General features: G+C 39.3%; 1 protein-coding gene across 1 annotated transcript; it reads right to left on the bottom strand.

Annotated features, from left to right (window-relative positions):
• Nucleotides 1-308: 308 nt before the first annotated feature.
• LOC307074723 (myosin heavy chain, fast skeletal muscle-like) lies at nt 309-10155 on the bottom strand (the record flags this gene model as incomplete). Its single annotated transcript, XM_079734996.1, has 39 exons — nt 309-329; nt 458-589; nt 695-790; nt 902-1006; nt 1094-1264; nt 1343-1468; nt 1550-1753; nt 1870-2178; nt 2274-2398; nt 2485-2650; nt 2750-2933; nt 3018-3214; nt 3297-3415; nt 3534-3660; nt 3756-4145; nt 4236-4326; nt 4419-4564; nt 4672-4848; nt 4977-5219; nt 5306-5561; nt 5645-5781; nt 5861-5984; nt 6070-6187; nt 6286-6373; nt 6500-6570; nt 6704-7004; nt 7098-7268; nt 7389-7538; nt 7660-7778; nt 7906-8044; nt 8136-8239; nt 8567-8665; nt 8747-8810; nt 8901-8993; nt 9119-9236; nt 9336-9359; nt 9450-9610; nt 9710-9853; nt 9949-10155. 39 exons carry the CDS (start codon nt 10153-10155, stop codon nt 309-311), a joined length of 5817 nt encoding a protein of 1938 aa, XP_079591122.1.
• Between the last annotated feature and the right edge of the window lie 1899 nt (nt 10156-12054).

Raw genomic sequence — 12054 nt, 5'->3', positions numbered from 1 at the left:
TTTGTCTGTTATTTCAAAATCGTGTCTTTCTTGTCCTTCTTTCTCTGGAAAATCTGGCTGCAATCGTGTAGTGTGAGCTTTTTAGTATTAGAACCCAAATCATGAACAGGGAATACGTGGGTTAACACCAGGGAAGGAAACTTTTGCATTAGTTGTGCGTTTCTCAAGTACTCCAATACAAAGGGAGTAAAGCTAAACAAATAACTACACATTACAAGATGGACAGTTGGTGCATAGTTTATTGAATTATATTCCCAAATGCGTCATATTGAATGACTTGTATATGCAATGTTTCACATGGAACAGAATCATTCAGCACTGTCCTTCACCTAAAGAGCAATACAGAACAAATGAAGGATTTGGATGTTTAAAAGGCATTTGTATGAAATAATAAAAGGAAATTATTAGGACACATATTTGTGGAATAATATAAACTGTACTTTTACTGTCCAAATACCTTTCCAGAGTCACGGCTCTTGGCCCTCAGCTTGTTGACCTGACTCTCGGCGATATCAGCACGTTCCTCAGCCTCCTCCAGCTCATGTTGAACCTTCCTGCACTTGGACAGGTAAGAGTTGGCCTGCTCCTCCTGTAGGAACATTTATATTTTGTTTTTAATTAAATTTAAATTTAATTTAATTTAAGTACTGAAATTGATGTAATAACCAAATTTTGTTACGTAGTTTCTACTTACAGCTTCCTCAGACTGCCTCTTGTAAGCCTTCACCTTCAGCTGCAGCTTATCAACAAGATCCTGGAGTCTGGCACCATTCTTCTTATCTTCCTCAGTCTGATGCACATTTGAAAGTAAAAAATCAACATCATGTGGCCTTTAGATATAAAAATGGCATCAAAAGGCTTATGCAGTTGAAACATATTTGGAGATGTAAGTTTGTCATACCTGGTATGTGAGTTCCTTGACTCTCCTCTCATATTTGCGGACATATTTTACTGCATCTGCTCCACGTCTCTGTTCATTATCAACCTCTGACTCCAGATCACGAACCTTTAGAGTAGATTGATTTAATAAATCTTGTCCTTCGATTGGTCTTTTTTGGATACTTTTTTAAATGTATGCTGATGATCATCTTACTCTGGACTCCAGTTTCTGCAGCTGCTTCTTGCCCTCCTTCATGGCCAGGTTCTCAGCTTCATCCAGGCGATGCTGCAGGTCTTTTACTGTGACCTCCAGGTTCTTCTTCATCCTCTCCAGGTCAGAGCTAGTGTCCTGCTCTTTCTTCAGCTCCTCAGCCATCATGGCAGCCTACAAGGTTGAGTAATATATTCATTAAGAGTTCCATTAAGGTGTCATAACAGCATTAACAAAGGAGTGTGGACCTACATCAGTGATGGCCTTCTTGGCCTTCTCTTCAGCATTCCTGGCTTCCTGGACGGTGTCGTCCACCTCACCCTGGACTTGGACCAAGTCAGTCTCCAGCTTCTTCTTTGAGTTCAACAGGCTTGTGTTCTGAAACAAATTATTATAAAATTTCTTTCAACACATGTACGTTTTCTTGTATTCGAATGATACAATTAGATTGTTGGTAACCTGAGAGTGCAGCAGTCCAACACGCTCGCTGGCGTCCACCAGCTCTTGCTCAGCCACTTTGCGGCCTCTCTCTGTCTGTTCCAGAGCTGCCCTCAGCTCCTCAATTTCAGCCACCATGAGACCGTTCCTACGGTCCACCATGGCAGCCTGCTCCTTCAGGTCTTCTGCAGCTCTGACAGCATCGTCAAGATGCAGTTGGGCATCCTAAATAAGGGTGAACATTTATTTTCATAAGTGAAATAACATGAGACTAAAAAATAAAAACTTAAACTATGAATAGTGGTAAATATACAGGGATCTCATTATGTTTTGTGTCATACCTTCAGTTGTCCCTGGACATTCCTGAGCTGCTTCTGAGCCTCAGCAGCCTGGCGGTTGGCATGACTCAGCTGGATCTCCATCTCATTCAGGTCTCCTTCCATCTTCTTCTTGATTCTCAGGGCATCATTCCTGCTCCTGACCTCAGAGTCCAGTGTGCTCTGCATGGAGTCAATGACCCTCTGGCTGTTCCTCTTAATCTGCTCCATCTCCTCATCCTTCTCAGCCAGCTTCCTGTCTACCTCACCCTTAATCTGGTTGAGCTCCAGCTGGACACGCAGAATCTTGGATTCCTCATGCTCCAGAGTACCCTAATGTATGACACAGATGTATAAGGCACATTTATTAAAAACTTATTGGAATATTTTGTAATTATAGTCTCTTATTTAGTTTATTTCATCCTCACCTCAGCTTCCTCAAGAGCTGTCTGGATCTCAGACTTCTCAGTCTCCACCTGTTTCTTGGATTTCTCAAGCTCATGGATGCTCTTTCTGGTCTCTCCAATTTGTTCAGTTAGATCGGAAATCTCCTCTGCAGAACAATTTGATGTGTTTAATTATCAATTATATTTCTTATCCACAAACTAGAGCTGTAAATATCACTGAGCATAAACTCACGCTGGAGGTTCTTGTTTTCACGCTTCATGGTCTCCAGCTGATCCAGAGCTTCTTCATAGGAGTTCTTCATCTTGAAAAGCTCAGTGCTGAGAGAACGAGCCTCTTTCTGAGTTCCTTCAAGCTCCGCCTGGCCCTCCTCATATTTCTGCTTCCAGTCAGCCAAAACCTGTACAAAATTGTTAAATAAGTGGTAAATGTTGAGCAATTGAAGAAGAATCATAGGATAATAATAGTTATTCTATTATTTAAATTAATTACTACAAACCTTGTCAAAGTTCCTCTGCTTCTTGTCAAGGTTTGCAGCCAGTCCATTGGCCCTCTCAACATCAACCATGAGGTCCTCCACCTCACCCTGGAGTCTCTGTTTGGTCTTCTCCAGAGAGGCACACTTTGAGTTCACAGCCTCAATCTGTTCCTCAGCCTCCTGGAGGCGCTGGGCAAGCTTTTTCCTGTTAAAGAATAACATAGTAAATGTATGGACATTCATCAAATATAATGTCTACTTTAGCTAAAGTATAACATTTTTGACTCACTTGGACTCCTCAAGCTCCTCAGTGCGCTGGATAGCATCAGTTTCATACTTGCTCCTCCACTGAGCCACCTCACCGTTGGCCTTGGACATTCCACGCTGCAGCTCAGCCTTGGCCTCCTGCTCCTCCTCAAACTGCTCCCTCAGAAGGTCACAGTCATGGCGGGCTGATTGCACACCATGAGCAAGAGCATTCTTGGCCTGCCAATATGGACAGAGATCAGGTCAGTCAAGAATGTTTTTAATCCTCGTATCCTCACACTTTATACGGCTAACAACTTACCTTAACTTCCTCCTCATTTTGCCTCTTCAGCTCCTCAATCTGTTGAGTATAAGCCTGCTTTCCTCTGGTCAGCTGGGAGACAAGAGTTTCCTTCTCCTCAAGCTGACGACCAAACTCGCCTATTTGGGGCAGAACATGAAATAAAACAGAAAATGGTGGCTGCATTATGTTCATAAAAGTGTCTTTCCAGGCTTCCATTAAAATGCATAAATGACGAATACAAATGACCTTATGTACCATTTTCTGTCAGCAGTCTTGCTCTCTGGGCACTGATGTCATTTTTCTGGCGAACATTCTCATCATTCTTAGCCTTGATTTCACTGAGTTGGTCCTCAAGGGTACGGCACATTTTTTCCAGATTTCCCTGATGATTAAAAATGTATCAATTTGAAATCATCGTTCTTTTTTTGTTACTATTAGTATTTATTAACACAATGAAGGCATTGAAGAATAACTTACCTTGGCTTTAGAAACAGCTTCCATGTTGCTGGAGAGGTCATCAATCTCCATCTTGTACTCGCTCTTCTCCTTCTCAAGCTTCTGCTTGACACGCTGGAGGTTGTCAATCTGCTCTCCCAGCTCTGCTACAGTGTCAGCCTGCTTCTTACGCAGAGCAGCAGCAGTGGCTTCATGCTGCAGGGTGGACTCCTCAAGGTCACGACGCAGCTTCTGGAACTCAGCCTCACGCTTCTTGTTCATCTCAATCTGAGCAGAAGTGGCTCCACCAGCCTCCTCAAGCCTCTCACTGATCTCTTCCAGTTCTCTGGAGAGATCAGCTCTCTGCTTCTCAACCTTGGCACGAGCAGCACGCTCAGCCTCAATCTCTTCCTCCAGTTCCTCAATACGGGCCTAAATAATACACAAATATTGCGATCAATATCCAAGTATATAATTTCCGAACTTTTATATTAAAACAATTAACTTGATTAATTGTCCCACCTGAAGCTCCTTGATCTTTTTCTGAAGCTGAGCACCCAGTGACTGCTCATCCTCAATTTTGCTCAGAAGCTGGCTGGTCTCAAAGTCCTTTCTGTGAATAATTAATAAGAAAAATGTAAAACTATCTCAAAACAGTCACATGCACTAAACCCTATCGTTATTCTTAAAATACAAATGAATTACTTCTTGATTTTCTCGTCAGACTGCTGTTTGTCGTTCTCAAGATCCATGACAGTTTCCTGAGCCAGTTTCAGATCACCCTCAAGCTTTCTCTTTGATCTCTCAAGGTCCATACGGAGCTTCTTCTCTTGCTCCAGAGAAACTTCAAGCTGGACGGCAATAATAAAAAATATTTGAAAACAATATAATTTAATATTGAATATTCAATCAACTGCATTTCTGATATTCATTAAATGTTTCCATGAGCTTTTCTCACATCATCCACTTGCTGTTCAAGCTTGGTCTTGGCCTTGGTCAGAGTGTTGACTTTGTCTTCCTCTGCCTGCAGGTCATCAAGGGTCTGCTGGTGTGACTCTTGGAGGGCTTTCTTCTCCTTTGTCAACTTAGCAACACTCTCATCCTGAGAGGCCATCTCCTCTGTAAGGTTCTTCACCTGAACAAAACAAAATCATGTGTCATTCTTTCTCATAAGTAAAGTGTAACCTTCCCTTGTACTATTGATGGCTTGGACGGCTTGGACAATGTTGATGATGTTGGCATTGTGCAAACATCTTCGCAAACCTTGTTCTCAGTGGCATGTTTCTCCTTCTCCACTTTGGCCAAGGTAAGCTCCAGGTCATCAATGTCCTTCTTGAGCTCAGAGCATTCATCCTCCAGTTTCCTCTTCTTGGCAGTCAGCTCAGCATTCATTTCCTCTTCATCTTCCAGTCTCTCAGTCGTCTCCTTGAGTTTGGCCTCCAGCTGGATCTTACCTTTGATAAGTCCTTCACACCTCTCTTCAGCATCATTTAGATTCTCTCCTTCCTGTATGATATTTAGATAGGTAGAACATGTCACATCACATGTATCTGAATGTTTGCACACATAAAAACAATATATTTTTTACTTACAGAAGCCACTTGCAACGAAAGATCGTTCTTCTCCTGCAGAAGAGAAACCATCTTCTGCTCCAGTTCCTTCTTTTTGGCCAGGGCAGCAGCTAGGTCTGTCTTCATCTTATCATAATTCTCCTTCATCTGAGAAAGCTCCTTCTCAGTTTCAGCACTCTTCAGAAGAGGCTTGATCTTGTAGTACACCTTCATCCATGGCCAGTGTTTGACATTCATGAATGAGCGAACATTGTACTGAATAGTGTAGATGGCTTCCCTATCAAACAAAATAAACAGTCATATTTTGCACTCAGTATCGTTAACACTGTTTGAGGTTTGAGCACTATGTTTAAAACATACCTTCTCTCTGTCATCTTCACAGTCTCCTTTCTCACGACATAACCTCTGCAGAGAGCCTGAATCATTCCGACCAGAGCAGCCAGCTTCTCATCTCGCATCTCCTCAAGAGTACCCAGAAGACCAGCTTTGAAGAATACCTTAATGTAAGATGAGACATTTGTCAGCAAGTAACTGTAAATCAAGTATAAACCTAATTTTTAACAATAATGAACAGACCTTGGTGTGTCCAAATTTGTACTCATCGTGAGGCACATCAATCGACCCAAGCAGTTTCTCAGAAGCCTTCTTGTTGTCAATAAATTGACCCTCAGGAATGACACTGGCATTCAGTACTTTGTACCTGAAGTAGACCATTGTACAATTTAACAATAACTCAAATGTTAAAAGTTAATTTTAAAGTTCAAAAATCAACACAGAGTAAACACCTCTGCTTGAAGTCAGCATAGAGGATTCTGCTGGGGAAGCCCTTTCTGCAGATTCTGATGCCCTCCAGTACACCATTACACCTCAGCTGGTGGATAACCAGGAAGTTTTCCATTAGTCCTGTAATTTTGGTGAAATTCATGAATTTAATATTATTAGTTAACTAAATGTAGTATCATGACGCAGACACTAAGAACATTTACTAGTAGTCACTGTACCTGGAGTCTTTGACTCGTTGGGAATCAGACAACGCACAAAGTGAGGATGGGTGCTCCTCAAGTTGGTCATCAGTTTGCCCAAGTTCTCCTAAAGGCACAAAACAAAATATTAATTACATAGAACTTGTATAGGAAAGAACGATTTAGAATTATTTATGCATATTTACTAAGTAGTTAAGTACGTTTTTGCATTTATTTGTGTGTTTACCCTTACCCTGAACTGTGATGACACTGTTTGCATGGAGCCACCCTTCTTTTTGCCTCCTTTCTTGGCACCCCCTACCTCTGTTTTTAATGATAGGTTTTTGGTCACAGTTCGATTTATAACTTTATTTTTTTCTAAGAAACATATTAAGTGGCTGGAAATAATTATAATATCACTGACATAAAAACTACTGGTCCCAAATGTGAGCCGTACCTTCAACTACAGGTGGGTACAGGACAGGCAGCAGTTTGTTTGAGGACTTCTGGTACAGCCCAATAACAGAGTCATTCAGGGGATCCTTGTTCTTGTCCAGCCAGCCAGTGACGTTGTAATCCACAGTACCAGCATAGTGCACCAGGGAGAAGTGGGCCTCAGCCTTGCCCTTCCCTGGCTTGGGCTTCTCAAATGCACTGTTCTTGCCAAGATGCTGGTCATACAGCTTGTTCTTGAAGGTAGTGTCTGAGGCCTTGGGGAACATGCACTCCTCTTCAAGGACGGAGAAGATGCCCATTGGCTTAAGAGAAAAAAATATTGATGAAACATTATCAAAAGTAATTTGTAATTCACACAAAGGATAATGATTTAAAGTTATAATATTCAGGTGTACTTTCTCAATAAGCTCAATGCAGGCAGCCAAGTCCATGCCGAAGTCAATGAACTCCCAGATGATACCCTCCTTCTTGTACTCCTCTTGCTCCAGGACGAACATGTGGTGGTTGAAGAACTGTTGCAGTTTCTCATTGGTGAAGTTGATGCACAGCTGCTCCATGCTGTTATACTAGTAGGGGACATTTAATAAACCGACTATTACTCGTTTTCAACAATTGAATGGTAATGACTAACGTCTCAGAATGAAGGAAATGCTATCTGAAATGCTGCGACTTATTGAACAACCTACATCAAAAATCTCAAAACCAGCAATGTCCAGCACACCAATGTAGAATTGTCTTGCTTGCTTGGTGTCCAGCATCTGGTTGATACGGATGACCATCCACAAGAACATCCTCTCATAGATAGACTTGGCCAGGGCACTCACTGAGTTGTTGACCTGATTTTTTTTTTCAATATAAAGTCATCACAAATATATCAAAACAACTATATCTCATAATAGACAAACCTTGTTAACAGAAATTGTACCATATTTCCTTAACAAACTGTGTTTTTCTTACCTGAGGTACAGTCTGTCCCTTGGTGACGTACTCATTTCCGACCTTCACTCTTGGGTAGCAAAGAGCCTTGAGCATATCAGCAGAGTTCAGACCCAGTAGATAGGAAATCTTGTCGGCCTCTACAAAGTTAACATGAAAAATGAATGTATTATTATTCTGTTTAATAATGACTCCCAATGTAATACAAGCAAATATGCACCAATATATATACTTCTAGTGCACTGATTAATACATGTTAATGGTTACCTTCATTGCCATCTGGCTCAGCCTGCTCCTCACGCTGCTTCTGCTTGAACTTCATGTTACCGTGGTGAAGCACAGCACCAGTAAACTTAAAGATGCCCACCTTGTCCTCATTAGTGAAGCCCAAAATATCAATAGCAGCCTGTGTTGAAAAAAAAGAACATTTAGAAAACATTTTGTAACACGTATGCCATGTAGAAAATATATGACGTGTTTTCCAATCAACAACTCACATCAGTAGCCTCCAGCTCCTCTTTGTCATCAATGCTGGCCACAGTGATCTGACCCTGACTGCACATGGGGAAGTCGTAGGGGTTGGTGGTGATGAGGGTCATTTCTGAGGGATTAAACAAATGTATTTTTTCTGCTTGATATGCTGCTACCTAACATACCTTCTGAATGAAAAAATAATTAATCTTGCTTTGCACTTACGTGCAATGCATTTAAGTGCATTTTCCAAATGCATTTCCATACTATGCAATGGAAGATATAATCTTTACCAAAAACGATTTATTCTAGAGAAAAAACTAGCCCTTTAAATATTTGAACTTCAGAAGTCATTCGTACATATTTAGTCATATTAGAATAGATAAATGCAATTAGGGAAACCTTTCATCTTAATATTAAGAACATTTTTCACACTCTTTCTATTATTAAATCTCACCAATGAGCTCAGGTTTGTGGTTGGTCATCATCTGGTAGAAGATGTGATAGCCTCTCTCTTCGGGAAGCTGGAATGTCACTCTTGACTTCTCCAGGAGATCTATGAGGCCCATTCATTAATCAAAACCTACACCACTAATAATCTTGGTTAAGTAATCCACATGTAGAACTAGATACTTACACGTCTCAATGTCAGCACTGGACAGTTTACCGTTTGCGTGGAAATGAATTCTGATGAATTTACCCTGTTTGCAAAATAATTTGTTTAAATCTTCCTCAAAAAAATACTCCAAAACTAAGGAGCATCTTCAGCGAGGAATTCATTTCATACTTACAAAACGGGAGGAGTTGTCATTTCTCACAGTCTTGGCATTACCATAGGCCTCCAGCAGGGGATTGGCTGCAATGATCTGGTCCTCCAGTGACCCCTATCATAAAACATAAAATATTAATACCTTTTTATTGAATTATATTTATATTCTTCATGTTCTTATGTGATTTCTTAATGTATTGATTCATTGATTTAATGTTTATTTTTATTTTTTAAACATACTTTTATCTTTCCAGCGCCTGCATCCTTCTTATTATCTCCTCCTCCACCAACTGAGATCGTGGCAAAGTACTGGATGACACGCTTGGTGTTCACAGTCTTTCCAGCACCGGATTCTCCACTGGGTATGAAAAGAGAATAAAGTACATTCATTTGGACATGTTTCCAATTTATGATTCATTGTATTATATTTATGTCATATTAACAGAATCAAACTTACGTGATCAGGACAGACTGGTTCTCTCTGTCTGCAAAAAAAATTTCATATTTGAATGATTATGCCATTTATTCATAAAAACAAGGTAAGATTAGGGATTTCAAACTTTGAATATACAAACCAGTGAGCATGTTCTGGAAGGCGTTGTCAGAGACAGAGAAGATGTGGGGTGGAGCCTCCATACGCTTCTTGCCTCTGTAGGCATTGACAACCGACTGATCGTACACTGGGAGCCACTTGTAGGGGTTTACAGTGGCACAGAACAGCCCAGAGTAGGTCTGAAGGAAATCACAGAGCGCTTCAGAGTAATTGATATACTATATATTTATATTATTATATATTTTATGTATTTTAATTTAGAATGTTTAATATCTTACGTAGATCATCCATGCTGCATAACGCTCTGCAAGGTTATACAACACAGAGGCTTCATTGAGATGGGTCATCATGGCCATGTCCTCAATTTTGTCATACTTGGGAGGATTCATGGGTGTGACATCGTCGTCCTTGACTGTCCTCTCCTGAAATATGGAAACCCATTTTTAGTTTTCTTAATAATGCAACTTTCACTTTCGCACCAACAACCTAGTCCATGCCATGTTCAGCCTCTGCCTACCTCCTTTGTTGCCAAAACTGTGACGGTGACTTTGCCACCGTCCCTCTTAGTGATGGTACACTTGACGTACAGTTCCTTAACATCAGTCACATATGCAGCAGCCTTCGCATCGAATGGCGCGCTCTGGGCCGCAATCCTCTCCTTCTCTGGCTTACGGAGGTAAATGGCAGCCTCGCCATAAATGGCCATTTCTGCGTCCGTACTCATGATGGAGGCTTAATTCATGAAAACAAACAAACTCATTTATTTATTTTAACTGACATATATAGATGGCTTCAAGAAGGTTTTGTGATGGTGTTTGTTTACGAGATATTCATATTCTTACCGTTTCCTTCCCTCTAATCGCAGAATAAATTGTTCCTTTAAAATAAAAGTTATTATTAGTATTATTAAGTTACATGTATAAGTAACAGCAGATTTTTACTTACTTATATCAACGTTTTGTTCTGTTCAAGAAACAAAACAATTAAATTAAAAATTCAGATAAGATGTAGCTAAAAGACACCTCTAATGACCTCTAAAATAAGAAGAATAACTAACAAGAAGATTACTTGAAAAATCTTTACGAATGTAAACAACACTAGATAGTAATTTAAATAAACAAATCCTAAACACTATCTAAAAGACTTCATGATTTTTTTTAAGAGGTAGATGAATAGGAATATTTTCCAATAAACGAAAAAAAAAAAAAAAGAATGTTTTATTCCCCAATCTAATGCAATGGTCTCCCTTACACAGCAGCTGAAGCATCAGTCTGACTTACCACCAGTTGTTATAGCCTGAAATCCCCTGCAGTCTCTCCATCTCATCTTGTGGTCTCTTATATAGAGGTGGTTCTGCAGTCCAGGCTGAAACTAAATAAGGGCAGATCTTCTTGTTCTGTTTAGCTTTGCATTTAATTTGTTCATTGGCACATACATTTCCAACAGTTACAATTCTGAAAGCAAATTAATAATTGACTTTGAAGATAAATATAATACAATATAATGTTAGCTTATTGTATATGTCTCAATATATAAGATTTTATATTTTGTTTCCTTGCAGATTGTGATCACTTATTTAACAATCAGTCTCACACAATCTATAAATATATCATGTATAAACGTTAAATACGTATCCATGCCACATTGCAATGGTAAGAAAGGGTTCCTTTTTTGGCTTTTTCAGAGTATTCAAACATTTATGACATAATGCCCAAGGTAGACGATTCAATAGAGGCCCTTATGCTGGGGGTTATAGGGTTGCATCTGTTCATTTCTTTTTTGATTTGCACTTCTTTGGAGGGAAAATCTAAAATGCTTGCTTGCTTAAAATCATGACTGATTTTTTAAGTTCTTGTATACTTGTATCCACAGGTGTACAGACGCTCATCTTCCGTATCCTTATATTAATAGATATATCATGTGCATATCTGTTCCAAAACTATCTTTTGTATCATTTACTTAATTTAACAAAATAAAAGATGTAGAAGAAGTTTGAGATTCTATAAATATCCAAATTCTTGTCCATATTGCAACATTGCAACTGTCAACAGATAACCACTTTTGGCATGGTTAGAGTATATCAAATTTAATGGCATGATGCCAAGGAATAGTGATGAATGTATTTTTACATTTTTTCAGATTGTGTTTCCATTCAACTTTGCTTCAATTATTTGTTTAATCTGCAATGATTGGGCTTTTAAACTGAATGCATTTTAAATCTAATGTGCAAAAGTGGACCACCAAGGGATTAAGATGTTTACGTGTTTTTTGGCATATTTCTATAAACATATCTATATCTATATCTATATCTATATCTATATCTATATATATATATATATATATATATATATATGTATATATACATAGGCCTATATACAAATTAATTCTACTATGTAATCACCTTCTTATTCAATTGTATGAAAATACTTTTTATTGTGCTTTTATGTTTGATGTCTGAGTGCTTGACCTCACATAAATACACCAGTGGCACATTACATCCTATTTGGCTGGCAGAAAGGACATTAAGATTGAAGAGAGTTTATTGGTGTGTGTAACCAGTCAAAAGCAATTATATTTATATTGGCACCCATATACATACAGCATTTTCACACATCATATCTAA

This window comes from Pollachius pollachius (genome assembly GCF_949987615.1).
Source record: "Pollachius pollachius genome assembly, chromosome: 4".
Taxonomy (NCBI): domain Eukaryota; kingdom Metazoa; phylum Chordata; class Actinopteri; order Gadiformes; family Gadidae; genus Pollachius; species Pollachius pollachius.
Note: the sequence above shows the minus strand (reverse complement) of the source record. Positions and strands in the feature narration are given on the sequence as shown.